Source organism: Lepidochelys kempii, chromosome 4, assembly GCF_965140265.1.
Source record: "Lepidochelys kempii isolate rLepKem1 chromosome 4, rLepKem1.hap2, whole genome shotgun sequence".
Classification (NCBI taxonomy): domain Eukaryota; kingdom Metazoa; phylum Chordata; order Testudines; family Cheloniidae; genus Lepidochelys; species Lepidochelys kempii.
In genome coordinates this window covers 141,149,811-141,168,192 of record NC_133259.1, presented here as the reverse complement: position 1 = coordinate 141,168,192, position 18,382 = coordinate 141,149,811, and the positions used below count along the sequence as shown (strand labels likewise).

General features: G+C 50.7%; 1 protein-coding gene across 1 annotated transcript in view; it reads left to right on the top strand.

Annotated features, from left to right (window-relative positions):
* LOC140911001 (dedicator of cytokinesis protein 2-like) overlaps window positions 1-18,382 on the top strand; it is a 208,904-nt gene that overhangs the window by 65,522 nt on the left and 125,000 nt on the right. Inside the window, exons 12-16 of the mRNA XM_073343213.1 lie at window positions 2,575-2,654; window positions 4,254-4,379; window positions 8,871-8,995; window positions 11,757-11,855; window positions 12,826-12,898. Coding sequence (XP_073199314.1) covers window positions 2,575-2,654; window positions 4,254-4,379; window positions 8,871-8,995; window positions 11,757-11,855; window positions 12,826-12,898 — 503 coding nt within the window. The remainder of the gene's footprint in view (window positions 1-2,574; window positions 2,655-4,253; window positions 4,380-8,870; window positions 8,996-11,756; window positions 11,856-12,825; window positions 12,899-18,382) is intronic.

Sequence of the window (18,382 nt, the reverse complement as noted above, 5' to 3'; positions counted from 1 at the left end):
AATGGACATAGGTGGTATTTAGTTTGTTTGGGAGAAGGACACATCCTGTTGAGGTGCTCCATATATAGGTCCTTCACAAGAAGAACCAAGGAGAAATAGAGATTAGGCTCTGAATTACCTGATGGAAAAATCCATGCACCCATACTTGGGTTGTGGTTGTTTTAGTACCAAACCCCCGTATTATGAGTCGTACAGGAGTGCCCCGGCAGCCTCTTTATCTCCAGCAGCTATGCTGATACCAAAGACTTGACCTGAGTGTGGAATATATCCCCACAAACGACAGAAATAGAAGGTGCCACAAGTACTCCTTTTCTTTTTGAGAAATAGAAGAGAACACCAGGCACCATCTCCAGGGCCATCTTCTAAATCCCTAAATGTCATTAAGAAAAAGGGGAACTCAAAGTCCAAGGGGGACATCTGTAGCATCCATTAGACCACTAACATGCAGCTCCAGTACCGGCCAAGAATTTATCTTTATTTGACATTAAGCTGCCTACCTCAAAATGCTCCATACTGCCACCTTCTGCTTCGATATTGGTAACTTTGGTACCATCTACACCTGCACTGTGCAGCATCTGTGCTCCACTGGCAGGCCTGGTACTAATGACTGCTTTGACATCCTATCTGGTGCCAGTCTTCTTGGTAACACTTTTTTGGTACCATCAACACCACATGCGTTGATAGACCACCTCCCTCCCAGACTCCCCAGTTCTCTCCTTGTATCTGGGTGGATGGCAGTTAGGAGAACCAGTACTCATTTCATTACCAGAGTTGCACCTGCTACTGATGACAATATCTAACACTATGCCTCCAGCTACTCTAACTGGCACAGCTCCTCGCAGACGACGCTAAGCTATGGGGAGAGGTAGATATGCTAGAGGGTAGGGATAGGGCCTATAATTACCCGGGTCATTCCATTTACCCTTTTAAAATATTGGCATAACATTAGCTTTCTTCCAATCTTCTGGAACTTCCCCAGTGTTCCAAAACTTATTGAAAATCAACATTAACGGTCCAGTGAACTCCTTGGCAGCTCTTTTAAGGCTCTTGAATGCAACCTATCTGGATCTGCTGATTTTAAAAACGTCTAACTTTAATAGCTGTTGTTTAACATCCTCCCAAGATAAAGTGTTTTATATGATATGATTACATCATTGATAACATTTGCTAGGAGAGTTAGAGAGCTGCAGGCTCTTTGGATGGGTCCCCCATATATAGTTTTCTATAAGGACAAAGTTTCCTTGCAACCGTGTCCAAAATTTCTGTCCACAGTGGTATCAGAATTCCATCTGAATCAGAATTCCACCAACCAATCTTCTTTCCCAAGCCACACACACATCCATAAGGATGATGGGAGGCTTCATACTTTGGATGTCTGCATGGCCCTATCATTTACATTGACAGGACTAAACTTTTTAGATCCTCTCCCATATGCTGAGAGGATGAAGAGGAGAGCAGATACTGCCCAGAGGATATCTAACTGGATTTCTTTATGCATACGGATTTGTTACAGCTTTGCAAACGTCACTCCAGAAAGAGGTACTGCTTATTCTACATGAGCCCAAGCCACTTCAGTGGCCTTCCTCAGTAATATCCCTATTATGGCCATTTGCAGAATGGCAATGTGATCCTCTGATCACATGATCACACAGCACTATGCAATTCTGGAAGCATCCAGAGCAGATGCCAACTTTGGAAAGTCTGGTTTCAGAGTAGCAGCCGTGTTAGTCAGTATTCACAAAAAGAAAAGGAGTACTTGTGGCACCTTAGAGACTGTTCTTCAATCCATGTTTAAGTGACTTCCAAGTTTCCATTACCACTGGACTACTGCTTGAGAACCACCTAGAGTAAAATACAGATGTGCACAAGCATTCGAAGAAGAAACAATTACTTACTTGCACAGTAACTTGTTCTTTGAGATGTGTTGTACACATATGTATTCCATGATCCTCGCTCCATCCCCACTACTTGGGAGTCTAACACAGTGCTTCTCAAACTTTTGTACTGGTGACCCCTTTACATAACAATCCTCTGCATGCGACCCCCCCCCCTTATAAATTAAAAACATGTTTTATATATTTAACACCATTATAAATGCTGGAGGCAAAGCGGGGTTTGGGGTGGAGGCTGACAGCTCGCGACCCCCTCATGTAATAACCTCGTGACTGCCTAAGGGGTCCTGACCCCTAGTCTGAGAACCCCTGGTCTAATGTCAGCTGGATTCTGGTATGAAAGAACTGAGAGGGGGCCAGGGCGACTCTGCTCTTCATGCCCACTGTTGGAGGCATGAGAACATGCTGTGTGCATGTGCCATCAGAATGGGTGCTGACCAGGTATCTCTGGCTCAAGTGCACTGGGTGCACATACCGCTGCTGTGGAAGATATATGTGCACAACGTATCTCACAGAATCACACTTACTGTACAAGTAAACAAAGTAACCATTTCTGCACTCGCATGCTCCTGTTCCCAGATCCCTTTCTGCAGAGCGGGGAAGCATGGGAATTCCCCACAGTCCCCTTCCCTAGCTGGACGGAGCTGAGCCCCACTCCCTATGTGCTCTTGTTGTGTTTCAGGGTAGCTGCTGAGAATGATTTCCTTCACAACATGGTAAAGAAAGCGGTGGAGGGGAAGGAAATCAACCACAAAGGACAAGGTAAGGGCCTTACGCCTCCTCCTCCCATAGCTGGGTGGCCTATCTATCCTATCAGGGTTTTATCCTGCTGCCCATCACCATACTATCTGAACACCTCCCACTTAAATCAGTTGTAACAGTGAAGTGCCCAGTGCAATGAATGGAGTCTCTGGCACTTCTCCTTTTACAGAGTAAAAAAAAAAATATATTTTTTTTTAAAAGAGGTCTTTGAGAAAGCTGTTCAGTGGTGTAAGAATAGTGCAAGACTGCTCATGGGCCCACGAGGTTAGGGGGGCCTAACCAGATATAGCAATGCTCTGGCACTTCACCTGGCACATGGGGTTGCAATGCCACTCACTCAAATTGGACCCCACCACCGCTCCATTGGACAGAGGTGCAGCTGGGCCAAATGATGGAGGGGTGGTTGGGCTAAATTTGAGTGAATGGTGTTGCATCTTGGTGCACGAGGTCACAGCACCACTCAGGGTTGCCTCAACCGCACCTTCGTTATGACAGAGGAGAGGCTGGGCCAAACCTGAGTGGTGCTGAGACCCCATGTGCCCGGTTGCAATGCCGCTCGTCGTTCAGATTCAACCTGTGTTGTGTGAGTGCAGTGCAGATGATATAAGCAAGGGGAGTCACTGGGAGCTTGGATTGGGAGGAGACATCCTAGCCCAGGATAGGAGTGGGGCATCAGGGACAGGGTGGGGGAGGAGAGGGGCCAGCAAGAAGTTCATGGAGGCAGTGGGTAAAGGATTGGAGGTGGGGTAAGTGGGGTAGGTTGGGGGCTGTGATGATGTGGGTAAGCAAAATTGTAGATTTTGGAATTGGGAAGAGGAACCCTACCCTATTCCTGCATCAGGGCCCTCTGGGGCTTTGTTATACCACTGAAGCCTGTCCACTGTACATGACTCTCAGACTTCATACACAAAGGCTTTGCAACATTTCCTAAATGGTCAGACTAATGATGCATCTGATCTTCTGTGGAATATTGTTCAATAGCTGGATCCCTTTGGCAGAAAATGCTTTGTCCCCAGTTCTCACATACTTTGTCCTGGCTTTGTGATCTGCTTTGTCTGACTGGGAAGGACTTGAGCACAGAATTGACGTGCTCACAGCAGACTGAGTGTGGAGAAGGTGGATAGCTAAATTCTGCACAAGATAGAACCTGCGTATCATTGTCACATTCAGCTTCTGATTATAGTAAACCAGCCTGGCGGAGACAAATGCATGGATCACTGTTGCAAAGTCCTTGTCTGGGAGGAAGGGACGAAGTTTCCTAATGAGCTGGAGGGAGAGAAGGCATTTTTGGAAATTGGTGCTACCAGGTCATCCAAGTTTAGTGAAGAGCCTAACAGGACCCCGAAACTTCACACCACTTGATAAGTGGGAGCTACACGCCTTCGATGGAGACAACTTTTCTGAGTTTAACACCATGGAAGCCACTTTCTAACATGGGGCCCTGAATAGCATGTCCTAAGACTGTGAAATGGACCTGTCTGTGCAGAGATGGGGATAGACATCTACACTGGGGTGTGGGCTGAGCATTTGGTTGAGCTACCCACTGGACTCTATTTGGTCAAAGTACATTCACATCCCTTTTCTCTCCTTCCTTTCCAGGGTTCTGGGTGTCTCTGAAAATGCTGTGGGGAGACCTGAATCAGGTGCGGAAAGATCATCCTCACTTGGTGGACCGCAGCACAGTTGTGGTCCGCAAGTTAGGCTTCCCAGAAATTATCATGCCAGGTGAGTGAAGAAGGCACCTCAGGCTAAGGTTAGTAAATTTATCCTGATTCATCCTCAGCTACTGTCTCCCAAAGTCCTTGTGGCATTGGTCATTAATCCATGCTCCAGCTTTTAAGCAGTATCTTGGAGGAACCCTTTTAGTGTGCCAGCCCCTCAAGGGGACCCACTCTTCCTTAATGATAGGCCACACAGCCTCACCCCCTCCAAGACTGAGCCTCTGGCTTCCAGCACTCCTGCTTCTCACTGTGAGCACTGCTCAGCAAGTCCAGCTGAGATAGACTCTTGGCCACTCTTCAGAGATGCATGCACCCCAGCAAGTATTTATAGGGACACCCAAACAGCATTTTCAAAACAGAGTAGGATTTATTAGTCAAGTGGACACAGTCCTTAGGTTAGCACAGAGACATAAAGGTTAAAGCATCATGCAGTCTGGTCAAGCCACAATTCACCAGCCAAGCTGTAGTGAACTCCATATTCAGCCTCTGTCTCTCTCTCTCTGATCTTCTTAGTGGGTCCCAGTAGAGAGCAGCAGCTTCTTCCAGAGCCACACTTTATTCGCTGGTTTCAGAGTAACAGCCGTGTTAGTCTGTATTCGCAAAAAGAAAAGGAGTACTTGTGGCACCTTAGAGACTAACCAATTTATTTGAGCACAAGCTTTCGTGAGCTACAGCTCACTTCATCGGATGAAGTGAGCTGTAGCTCACGAAAGCTTACGCTCAAATAAATTGGTTAGTCTCTAAGCTGCCACAAGTACTCCTTTTCTTTTTACTTTATGCGCTGTTGATCACCTCTCAGTCCTTAGTTCTCCAGGCAGGGGCAGGCTGAGTTCACAATCCCTGCTGAGAGGCAGAGAAAAGCTCCTTTCTTTGGGTTGTTGAAAGCTAGGTGTCAGTGTTCTGGCCACTGGGGTTTTCCATTTTCTTCTCACATTTTCCACAGATATGGTTTGGCCTAGGCCAGTCCTTTTAATGACCCATTCAGTCTGCTCCAACAGCTAGGTGATACACACACCTACGTCTCAGAGTGATAGCTGTGTTAGTCTGTATCAGCAGAAAGAATGAGGAGTACTTGTGGCAACTTAGAGCAGGGGTGGGCAAACTTTTTGGCCCAAGGGCCACGTCGGGGTGTGAAACTGTATGGAGGGCCAGATAGGGAAGGCTGGCCCCCACCCCCTATCCGCTCCCTCCCACTTCCTGCCCCCTGACTGCCCCCCCGCAGAACCACCAACCCATTCAACCCCCTCTGCTCCTTGTCCCAGGACTTCCCACCCCAAACCTGCACCCCCCGCTCCCTGTCCTCTGACTGCCCCCTGGCCCCTATTCCCCCCCCGGCCCCCTGACCGGCCCCCCAGGACTCCCACGCCCTATCCAACCCCCCTGTTCCCCGACCTCTGACTGCCCCGCCCCAGAACCTCTGCCCCATCCAACCGCTCCCTGTCCCTGACTGCCCCCCGGGATCCCCTACCCAATGTCTGCACCACTGTGCACATGCCGCCACCGTCCCATTACCATGCTGCTCAGAGCGGCAGGAGCTCACTGCTGCCCACGCGGTGGCATGGCTGCAGGGGAGGGGGGACAGCAGGGGAGGGGCCAGGGGCTAGCCTCCCCAGCTGGGAACTCAAAGGCTGGGCCGGATGTGGCCCGCGGGCCGTAGTTTGCCCACCTCTGCCTTAGAGGCTAACAAATTTATTTGAGCATAAGCTTTCGTGGGCTAAAGCCCACTTCCTCAGATGGCATGCAGTGGCATGCATGTATACAGAGCATGCAGTGGAAAATACAGTAGGAAGATATACCTACTGTATTTTCCACTGCATGCACCTGAGGAAGTGGGCTTTAGCCCACGAAACCTTATGCTTTGTGTATATATATATATACACACACACACACACACAGAGAACATGAAAAAATGGGGGTTGCCATACCAACTCTTAATGAGACCAATCAATTAAAGTGGGCTATTATCAGCAGGAGAAAAAAATGTTTTTTTGTAGTGATAATCAGGATAGCCAATTTCAAACAGTTGACAAGAAGGTGAGAATAACAGTAGGGGGAAAACTAGCATGGGGAAATAGTTTTTAGTTAGTGTATAGACTCATCCACTCCCAGTCTTTATTCAAGCCTAATTTAATGGTGTCCAGTTTGCAGATTAATTCCAGTTCTGCTGTTTCTCGTTGGAGGCTGTTTTTGAAGTTTTTTTGTTGAATAATTGCGACTTTTAGGTCTGTAATGGAGTGTCCAGGGAGGTTGAAGTGTTCTCTGACTGGTTTTTGAATGTTAGAATTCTTGACATCTGATTTGTGTCCATTTATTCTTTTGCATAGAGACTGTCCGGTTTGGCCGATGTACATGGCAGAGGGGCATTGCTGGCACATGATGGCATAGATCACATTGGTAGATGTGCAGGTGAACGAGCCTCTGATAGTGTGGCTGATGTGATTAGGTTCTATGATGGTGTCCCTTGAATAGATATGTGGACACAGTTGGCAACAGGCTTTGTTGCAAGGATAGGTTCCTGGGTTAGTGTTTTTGTTGTGTGGTGTGTGGTTGCTGGTGAGTATTTGCTTCAGGTTGGGGAGCTGTCTGTAAGCGACGACTGGCCTGTCTCCCAAGAATCTGTGAGAGTGAGGGATCGTCTTAGTCTGCCCTGAGAGCAAGCTTAATCATTCTCCCGCCCCTCCAGCCCCACTTCCCCAGGTAACAATGCAAAGCATAGGGGAAACTGAGGCACACATGGACATCATAAAAATATTACAAAAAATTCCCACTTCATCATCACAACATCCTCCTGGATTTGCCTCCCCAGAGCAAGGGCTTTTGCCTACCACCTGCATGGGGGAGCAGGATCAATAGCCTGACTCTTTGTTCATCTAGTGCGCCTGTGTTACAGATCTGGTCAGGCTCTCTCTGCTGGCCACCCACCATATTCTTGGGAGGGGAATCCCATCTCTTGGATCCTCAAGTGTTTTAAGCTTCCAGAGTGTGACAGAGCCCAGGCACTATGCCAGTCTTGGGGGTTCCTAGGCAAACTCTGAGAGTGCAAACCCTCTGTCTAGCACTCCCTCAAAAGCTGTGACCACATGGTCCAGCAGCCTAGCCCTCTGAAACCAGTGTTGATTCCTGCTGCCCTGTAGCTTAAACACATCCTCTCTCAGAATCCTACTGAAAACACCCTCTCTCAGAATCCCCCCAAAGACATGAGCCTTTTGGGTTACAGTTTAATTCTCTCAGGGCCATGTGGTAAGCATAGCATATAACACCTACAGCCAGACTTCACACAGGTTCTAACACACAGATGGTCTTTATGTAATCATATGAGAAATATACAGGTCCATACAAAAATAATAAACCCTACATGCATTCCCCTGCCTTAGTTTCCACACCACTCCAGAGCATTCTTTGGGTTGGGGACCAAAATCCTTCTGCTCCAGTGCATGGCTTGTCCTAAAAAAAGAGTCTTCTTCTCTAGGTTATCATACCTCTTTTGACCTTGGCTAGTCCATGGCCTGTCTTCCTTCTGCCCAGGCTTCCTGTGTGTTTCTCTCTAAGTTCCTGTTTATATGCCTCCCCACCCTACACCTCACTTTGTTCTGCCTTTTAGTAAATGTCCACCCTCTACTTCTCCCCTCCCTTCAGCGAGGTAAGGTAAAACTGGTTTCCCCCAGGATGTAGTTACTTTTTAGCATAACAGTTGTGTGGTTGTACAGACAGATCCCCCAAATCATTGCAATCTGTCACTGCAGTGTTTGAGTGCTATCAGTGTGTGTGAGAGAGAGAGAGAGAGAGAGTGAATGGGGGATGCCTTATTCCCCTTTCTTCTCAGATGGAAGTTGGGTTCCTCCAAAGCATCCCAACACCTGCTAGACTGAACAGGCAACTGAAGTGGGATTTGCCAAATGGAAGAGAAGCCAGATCAGATCATGACTGGCAGTTACTGCAGTGGAACCAGAATTACTCTTCATGGGCCTACTGCTGCTAGCCCTTTAACATTTGAAAGGCCTTCATCTTGGACACCCCAGAAGCACTGGGTATGCACAACGCAGAGGTTATTCTGATTCCTGCAGTTGAAGAATGGCCAAGCAGGTGGAGAGGGGAAATCAGACTGCCTGTCCTTATAGAGAGACCTACACTAGGAATTTGAGTGCAGCTGGCCTGCCAGCCACTCCTCTATTAAAAGGGGTAGGTGTAAGGGAGGAAATGAAGGGACCATATCAAAACACTAGTAAATGTGTAGTAGGAAGCCATTTTTGCTGGTCTCAATGACTGGGAGTGGGCTGGGCGGGACTTAGTGGGGCTTCTTGGCTCTAAATTTGAGGAATCTGTGGAACTGTAGAGGGTGTGTGTGTGTGTGTTTTCATTTTAACCAAAGCATTGGCCCATCCCTATGAATAGTCCTGTGTGCTTTGAGGTAGGAGAGCATTGAAGGCTCCTGGGGCCACTGGTAGCAGCTCAGGCCTGACCTCACTGCAATCTCGCTGTGTGTGGCTCTCCCCAGGGGACATCAGGAACGACATTTACCTCACATTGGTGCAGGGTGAGTTTGACAAGGGGAACAAGAAGACGCAGAAGAACGTGGAGGTGACAGTGTGTGTCTGTGATGAGACTGGGAGCGTGATGCAGGTGAGTGTGCCCCATACTGGCTGTAGAGTAGTGAGAGCCATGTGGTAGTGGGTGCAGGGAAAGGGGAAAACCCAAATCTTGTGGGATTAAATCTGACTGTGCCAGCGCTACTTGACTCCTCCCTCCTTTGGAGATGACTCAGGAGGTGCCAGGCATCCTTGGGTTAACTCCAGGGACTTCAGAAGTGCAATGTAGAACCAAGCCAATGGGAAAGTGCTGGATCTGGATCTGAACTACACAGACCAGGCACACAGACCTGTCTGGAAGCAGTTTTGCAGTAGTGCTCAGAGGCAATTACCACCTAGAAAGTCTTTGCCAGCTCCTTCACTGTAGGTGGTTGGGGTGTTCTTGGCAGATCACTCCTGAGGGGACTGAGGCTCTTGAAATGGACCTTCAAAATGGGCTTTGCCTCTAAATTTGAATCCATTCTGCATTGTCAAACATTGCTTAGAACAGGAACCAGGCTCTGCCATCACTGTCTGTCTTGAGCTACTCTTTGCATATTCTCTGTGTTGTTAAGTCCCATGCGTTTTCCCTCTCTAAGAACTGTTTGACAGAGGGATTCTTTTGATTGGTCCCCGTTATATGGTCCTTCAGCGGCCCAATGACATACCTTCCATGGCAGATGCTTTGGTTTCATTCTTAACACACCTCAGATATTTCCAGCTTCATTTCTGAATAACTTTGGCGTTAAGGGGTTGCTGAACTTTCTGAAAAATCTCAGCATTTGTTTATAAATTCAATCCATCTGATACCTAGTATTTTCCAGAGGCATTTGCTTTTGGAGGCATTTTAGACATCTGTCTGTACCTTTAGTGGGTTTCCAGCTTTCACATCCATATGTTAAAATGGAAATAATATTTGAGTTGAAGATTTGTAGTTTGGTCTTTATATTGTAGATTTTTGATGACTAAATCCTGTTTTAAGCTGGTGAATGCAGCTGGTGCCTTGCTAATTCACCTCTAAAACTAGAGCCAAAAAGGCTGTGAGAAGGGAAAGAGGAGAATCAGCTTCTTGTAGGGCTTGTCAGAGCCATTCAAGGCCCTCCAGCCTGTCCTCAGATGCTCCTTGGATGTGCATGGTCCTGTCCCCACAACATGTGTGTTAGAGACTCCAAATGCCAGAGTAGAGGGAGAGGCTTTGGGTGCTGCAGAAGTGAAATGTGGCTTGGCAGCTCCAGGAAAGGCTCATTTAGGAGAGGAGCACAAGGAAGTGCACAGGTAAGGGAAGGAGATTGTGCTTGCTCAGGCCAAGCCCTGGAGTTGCTCCTGACAGTACATTGACTCTTGTCCTTACTCATTCCCCAGACGTTTGCTTTTATTTCTAATTAAACTCTCAGCTGATACATTGGATGTAGGCTTGTTAATAATCCAGAGATGCAATCTCTTCTCCCACCCCAGTCTCTCTTTCTCTATCTGTGATAATGATTTTCCCATGTTACAACAAGACTTGAATCTTGAAAGCTCTCTGGAGGGTCGTTTAGAAGACCTTGGAAGACTGGAGCCAGGTCTGCAGTTAGAGATGGCATTCCAGCCTAGCAGGACAGCCTCACTGTAGCCCCATTCTCTCTCAGCTGTGGGGCTCTGTCATGGTGTGTATCACTCACCAGTGGACTGGTGCCTCCTCCTTGTCATTCTGGGGATTAACTCGAGGCAGACTTCCCCATCTGCAGTCTGCACCCCATTCCTCCTTCCCTGCAGCCTCTCTCACAAGTGTCAGGAACTGCAGCGTCCTCTTTGGGGCTTGGCCCTCTGACTGTGTCATTATCCATGTTCCCCCTTCCGGGAAGGTTTAGCTCCTCAGTAGTCCAGCCACTTCCCCAGTGGTATCTGCAGTCAGTTGTCCTGCCACTTCCCCAGTGGTGAATGGGGAGGACCCAGGCCCCTCCACTACTCCAGATCCCAGCCCAGGGATCCTCTGAACCGCAGTCCCGTACTGCATTCCTTTGCCATTACTATCACTGCAATTCCCCGGGCCGCTTCCCCAGGACCACAGCACCCTCCTCAGTCTCAGCAGCCTGGCTGGAGCGCCTTCTCTTTTCCCCGGGTTCCTGCCTACACTGCTCTGTCCAAGGTGCTACAGGGTTGCAGCCTACTTGAGGCACAGCCTACTCAAGGCACAGTCTTCCCTCCTCAAGCTCCAGGGAGCCACTGACGCTTCTCTGCCCGGCTCTTCTTATATGGGCCTGCTGGGTCCTGATTTGCTGCTCCTCACAGCCCCTTTCCTTTTGGCTGCTTTCTGCACAGACTCCCTAGGGCTCTATTAACCCCTTACTAGTTAGTGTGGGATGGATGCCCCATCACAGGCTCTCACTGGGAAGTGTGGCCCAGGACAGGCAATGGTAATTCAGTGCAGAGTGGCACAGCTATAACAAGGACTATGCGTGCCAGGCTGACAGAACAGTGAGGGCAGTGGGGCTGCCTGTTTGTACAGGATTGCACAGCCGGTGGGTGGGAAGGAGACCATGCTGTGGGTGGGCAGTTAGAAGCCATCAGATGGGATGCTAAAGGCTAGAATGGGCTGGCAGTCATGGAGCTTAGCATGCTATGACAGGTTGGTGCAGCCAGGGGAATGGGGTACGATAGGCTGGAGCTGGTTGGCCTATTGGTCAGCATGCAGTATTTCTGTTCTTAATGGTTGATTTCCATATCTGTGGCAGAAATGCTGCAGCTCTGAATTGCTTGGATGCAGGAAAACTGTTTGCCTAGTAATCATAAAAGCTCATCACTAACTGACTCTCCCCTGGCTGTCCACTTCCCAGAATGTGATTTTCCCGGGTGCTGGTGACAAGCCTTCAAGTGAATATTGTTCTGTGGTCTATTACCAGCAGCGGCAACAGCGGTGGATGGAGACAATGAAGGTCTGTTTGAACTTCCCCATGCTTTGGAGGTGGTTGGGGAGGGGATCAGCTGTGATTGGGATCTTGGATATGAAACCTGCAACCTGAGCTGGCTGGTACCACGTGTGCGGTCTGCTCTGACCAGACTCTGCCTGTCTCCTCCTGACTCACACAGAGGCTAGGCAGAGCTGTGAAGAACATCCGACTGCTAAAAATTACAGTTCTCATATTTCTCTTGTGCAAGGAGAATGAACAGCCTGAGGGAGTCTCCTCTGCCCAGAGAAATCCTTCCCCAATGAGCAAAGTTCATAGCATCCCATGCAAACAGAGGAGGGAAGAGGTCAGCTCTGAGACTGAATATTGCTTAATGATCCACTGTCTGGAGAACAGGGGTGATCATACAGCTCAGTCCATAGAGGGAGCTGTGACACAAGAGCAAATCCCACATTCATAGAGACAAGCATCCATTGTGTCCGTGGGAGCTCCTTTTCTCAAGGCCCTGAAGTCTTGAGAGCGAGGGGAGTAACAGAAGCTGCATAGATCAGCTCTGCACTCCATAGGCATTTCACAGCACTGACTGAACTCCCTATGTCTTGCCCCAGCCTGCTGTCCTCAGTGAAACCTGGCTTGCATTCTCTAGGAATTCAGCCCCACTCATGAATGGGGGTATGGCTACATATCGTTATAGGTGGATGTGCACACAGGCATACAGATTTACACAAAGATGCCATGTGTGGACATGCATGCACAGACACATCCAGATATGGACACAGGCACACACATGTATGCACAGCCGCGCGCACACAGATGGACGTGCACAGACAGACACATGTTCAGATCTCTACACTTTACTAGTTAAAAGCAGAGTGGGGTTCTGGATTGAGCATCTTAATCCATGGTTGACCTTTGGCTCTATCAAAGCTTAGGTCCTCTGATGCACCTATGACTGGGCCTATTCCCTCCTGTGCTAATGCTGACTCTTCTCTCCTAGATTGCTGTTCCCATTGAGGATGTCCACAGGACCCATCTGAGATTCACCTTCAGGCACCGCTCTTCCAGTGACTGTAAGTTTTCCTTCTGCTTCTAATCTTGTTCTGTTAGTGGTCCAGGCAAGGGCTAGGGCCTCTCCTCTAGAGTCAGTCTGCAAGGCTGAAAAAATCATATGGTAGCACAGGGTGGGCAGTAGCACGTGGTTTTTCGCTGGGACAGCTTTGCAAGGCTTCCCAGCTGCAGGGAGGAAGCACTGCAACTGCTATGCAGCCCCCAACTGCTTCTGTGTGGCCTGACCTGTCCCTCCTCCACAGTGATTCTCGCCCTCAGAGTTCTTTGACTAGATGCAGCCGTGTATTCCACGCAGGTGTGTACACGCACAGTGCACCAGAGCGGGAGAATTTTGCCTAGCAGCACTCATGGGGCTGGGGCAGCCTTCATGCCTTGTGACTGTTGCCCCTCCTCTGGCTATATGAGGCGGCAGTGGTCTGACTCCCCTCCGTTCCTTCTCACTGCTCATGGCTGGAGTCCGAGCCCTGTGTGGTTTCCCCTCACAGTCCCTTCTCAGTTACTGAGAGTTTTCTATGTATATAGTTTTCATAGTTGTATAGCTAGTTAGTACCCTTGTTAGTATTAGTAAGTCAGTTGTCCTGGATAATGCCCTCGCCAGGGTTCAAACACTGTCCATTGTGTGTGTAGAGGGAAGTGCGGGGGGGGCGATACCCATTAGTGATCCCCCCACAAGGTGTTTGCTCTGTTTGGGCGAGAGTTTGATTTGTAAATCGTTCTAGAAGGACTCAGGTGGCTAGAGACCTTTGCCTGAAGCAGCACCTCCTCAAGCAGGCCGTGAGGACTGTTTCCGTACCGAGTCTTGAATCAGATCAGCAGTCGCCCTCAGGTTCAGTTCCACGCTCCAGGGCTAGTGTCTCTCCCAGGAGACAGGGGAGCCATTCGCCTCCTCAAGTGCACTGAAGAAAAGATCTCATAAGACCAATCGGTACCACTCCAGGTCTTGTGGAGATTCTTCCTCTTCCTCTAAGAGGAGTATGGACCGGCCTCATGCTACTTCCAGCATGTCGGATGGAGCAGGTCCTTCAAATCGCGGCCTGGTGCTGCCTAGAGAGGTGCACGCACCTGTGCTGTTGGCTCTGGTTCCAGCCCTGGGAGGTCTGTTGAGTCTGGCACTGACGACAATGATGCCAGCTCCAGCTCTCTCCAGGCCAGTGGCTTACCAGTTGGCAGCAGATCTACTCTGTCTGTTGGTTCTGGATTCCTCGGCACGGACATGGTCTTGGTGGAAGATCCCATTTTTGATGCCGGCTCTGTCTGCTGCCTCAGCACTGCTGCTGACCTCAGTACTGGCACGGCTCCCGGCACTGGATGCAACTATGATGCGTTTGGCTCTGGTCTCATCATCGGCACCAGGACCTCTTTCTTGCTGGGTAGCAAATGAGTTGGACCAATTGCTTGTGCCATCGGAGCTAGCTCCACCACTGTCCCCAGAGACCTGGGGCTTCTCAGGATCCAAGTCAGGGTCCTCCTCCCACTCACCATCACCTGATATGTGTTGAGGACCATTCTCAGAGCAACATTGCTATTGAGACTGGTAGTCAGGACAGGGGCCCCTGGCCTGAGGCCTACTGGCCACCAATGCCCTACCTGTATCCCCAGTGGCCTCACTGGACTCTATGGGATGCTCCGTGGTCTTGGAAGTCACACTCCTCATCCTGTTCCAGAGCAAGATCACTGGGCACATCGGTGGCTGTGGTTGTGGATCCACTGCAAGCTGAGGCATCGGTTTGCTTCCCCTCTCGGGGCCTCCGAAGTTGTTCCACCCAGGTCCAACAATTCAGGGGCAGGACCCATCCCTATCACAGCTGCCCACTTCATTGTCATCCCCTGACAATTCAGTGTTACCAGGCTCCTCTTCTACCTTGGTGCCTGAGGATTTCAAGGCCTACCAGGACCTTCTGTAGCATGTGGCTGCAACCTTGGGCAGAGTTTCTGAAGGAAAATACTTACAAACTACTGGTGTGATAAAGTTCCTCCTCTGCCTTGGTTGGTCCTGCGTTTATTAGTGGATTTGTTTGCCTTAATCTACTTAATCCGGGACTAATATATCTGCCTTCTATCACTCTTCTGTATCCACTGACTCCCTTGACACCTTCAAGGAGCGGTGGGTGCTGTCCGGGGTTCTCTGCTCGGTGTCCCCATCCGGTTCCGTCCGTCTGACCCTTTGGTTGAGGGGAAGAGCGAGAGACGCCAGCCCCAGCCGTTGCCGCTGTGGATACCATCATTCCTGTCATCTAGGAGGGGTCCTATAATACATGGGTGTCTACCCCCCCCACCCCTAAACCGCCCACCCCGCAGCTGTGCCCATCTTACCAGGCACTCTCAGGAGAGGGAGGATCGGTGACACTGGGCGCGGCACTAGGTAACTCACGGGGGTGGAAGACCACGAGTGTCGAGGAAGCCCCCCCGCTCTGGGCCCAGACTAGCCTGAACACTTCTCCCTCCTGAAAGCTGCTGTGTTATACCTTCTGTTTGCGTTGTTTTGTTGCATAGTTGTTTTGTTTCCTTTGGTAATTCTGTAAGCATTACCAATAAACTTTCTTTCTGTTTCAAAAAAAAAAAAAAAAAAAAAAAACGGCCCGTTACCTTACCCAGGGAACAGCGATCTACTTAATCTGGGACTAATATATCTGCCTTCTATCACTCTTCTGTATCCACTGACTCCCTTGACACCTTCAAGGAGCGGTGGGCGCTGTCCGGGGTTCTCTGCTCGGTGTCCCCGTCCGGTTCCCTCCGTCTGACCCTTTGATTGAGGGGAAGAGCGAGAGACACCAGCCCCAGCCGTTGCCGCTGTGGATACCATCATTCCTGTCATCTAGGAGGGGTCCTATAATACATGGGTGTCTACCCCCCCCACCCCTAAACCGCCCACCCCGCAGCCATGCCCATCTTACCGGGCACTCTCAGGAGAGGGAGGATCGGTGACACTAGGCGCGGCACTAGGTAACTCGAGGGGGTGGAAGACCACGAGTGTCAAGGAAGCCCCCCCCGCTCTAGGCCACCAGGTAACTCAGGAGGGTGGAAGACCACGAGTGTCGAGTAAGCCCCCCTGCTCTGGGCCCAGGCTAGCCTGAACACTTCTCCCTCCTGAAAGCTGCTGTGTTATACCTTCTGATTGCGTTGTTTTGTTGCATAGTTGTTTTGTTTCCTTTGGTAATTCTTGTAAGTGTTACCAATAAACTTCTTTTCTGTTTCAAAAATACTGCCCGTTACCTTACCCAGGGAACAGTGATCTACTTAATCTGGGACTAATATATCTGCCTTCTATCACTCTTCTGTATCCACTGACTCTCTTGATGCCTTCGAGGAGCGGTGGGCGCTGTCTGGGGTTCTCTGCTCGGTGTCCCTGTCTGGTTCCCTTTGTTTGACTCTTTGACCACACTCCTGTCCCTGTTATTTCATTAGTTGTCCCCCGTATTTATTTGGTGTCCAGGTCCTGTGGATCCCCCTCTTAGGCTGGGGCGGGGGATCCTTTAGCAGTGGGCGGGCTTTGCCTGCCCACTTCCTGGATCCCAATAGGGATCACTCTTCTGTAGCCCTCAGGCCTCATACCAGGCCTCTGATACATGGGCTTATGTTTCAGGATAGGATAGGCGTGGGAGTCCCGGGGCGGGGCCTGTCAGGGGGCAGGGGTGTGGATGGGGTCGAGGCAGTCAGGGGGCAGGGGGGGATGGATGGGGCAGGAGTTCTGGGGGACAGGGACAGGGAGGGGAGTCAGGGGACAGGGAGCAGGGAGCGGTTGGATGGGGCAGAGGTTTTGGCGGGGGGCAGTCCGGGGATGGGGAACAGAGGGGGTTGGATAGGCGTGGGAGTCTCAGGGGGCCTGTCAGGGGTGTGGACAGGGGTTGGGGCAGTCAGGGGACAGGGAGAAGGGGGGGTTGGATAGGGGGTGGGATCCCGGGGGGCAGTTAGGGGCAGGAGTCCCAGAAGGGGGTGGTCAGAGGACAAGTTGCGGGGGACGGGTTGGGGATTCTGAGGGGGGCAGTCAGGGGGCGGGAAGTGGGAGGGGGCAGATAGGGGGCGGGGGCTAGGCTGTTGGGGAGGCACAGCCTTCCTTACCCGGCCCTCCATATAGCTTTGCAACCCCAATGTGGCCCTCGGGCCAAAAAGTTTGCCCACCCCAGGGCCAGAGTTATGGCCTCAGTAGTAACCATGAAAAGGGTGTCTTGGCTGCAAAATTCGGCCATTGCTCCCAATGTGCTGCAGACTCTTGAGGAGCTACCCTTTGGTGGCTGAGTGCTTTTTTCAGATAAGACTGCTGAAACCTTGCACTTGTTTAAATACTCAAGAGCTCTCTGGGAGTATATACTCCAGAGGTGCGGAGACACCATTTTGACAGCAGCATCAACAGTACTGCCCACAACGCTCCTTTGGGCAGTCCTTCCCTTCCCTGAGGCAGTGAGACTACCTGAGAAAGGCCTTTGGGTTCCGGGTTCAGCCAGTTGACTTGTCCTCCCCTGGCATTTACCCAGAAGCTGGGAATGGGCGACAGAGGATGGATCACTTGATGATTACCTGCTCTGTTCATTCCTTCTCAAGCACCTGGCATTGGCCAGTGTTGGAAGACAGGATACTGGGCTAGATGGACCTTTGGTCTCACCCAATCTGGCCGTTCTTATGTTCGTATGTTATTACCAAGCACTGGTTTTGACTTATACGTCCAGGGCAGCATTGCAGTTGTGACTTCTATATCCCCGTCCCCGCCTTCAGCTCGTTTTCATGCTAATTGAGGCTCAATTACCACTGACAGCTGGGTCCTGAGCACCTTCAGATTGGGTTATGCCATCCTTTTCCTTTCTGTCCCTCCTCCTCACCCACTACCCTGTCTCTCTTCAGGGACCCTTCTCACAAGACACTGCTCCTCGAGCAGGTTCAGTCTCTACTAGCATTAGGCACTGTAGAGGAGCTCCCTCAGCAGGGGCAGCAGGTTTGTATAATTTTTGGTGGTGCCCAGAACGGGTCCAAGTCTTGCCCCCACACAGCTGCCTAAGGCTCTGGGAGGGACTTTGGGTGTGGGAGGGGTTTGAGGTGCAGGCTCTGGGAGGGACTTTGGTTGCGGGGGGCAGGCTCTGGGCTAGGGCAGGGGGTTGGGGTGTGGGAGAGGGTGCGGAGTGCAGTGCTTACATTGGGTGGCTCCTGAAAGCAACCTGCACACCCCTCTGGCAGCGGCTCCTAGGCGGGGGGGCCGGGAGGTCTCAGCGTGCCGCTGCCCACAGGCACCGCCCCCGCAGCTCCCATTGGCCGCAGTTCCTGGCCAATGGGAGCTGTGGAGTTGGCACTTGAGGCGGGGGCAGCGTGCCGTAGACCCGTTCCAGCTGCTTCCAGGAGTGGCGCGGAGCCAGTTTAGCCTCGCTGCGCTGTTGGTGATGGTGGCGGCAGGGGAGGCGAGCGGAAGAGACCCAGCCCCAAACATTGGTGGAGCCAGGCCCCCAAACCATGAATATTCCTGGAGCATGGACACCACAAGCCCATATAACTCGCTGCCC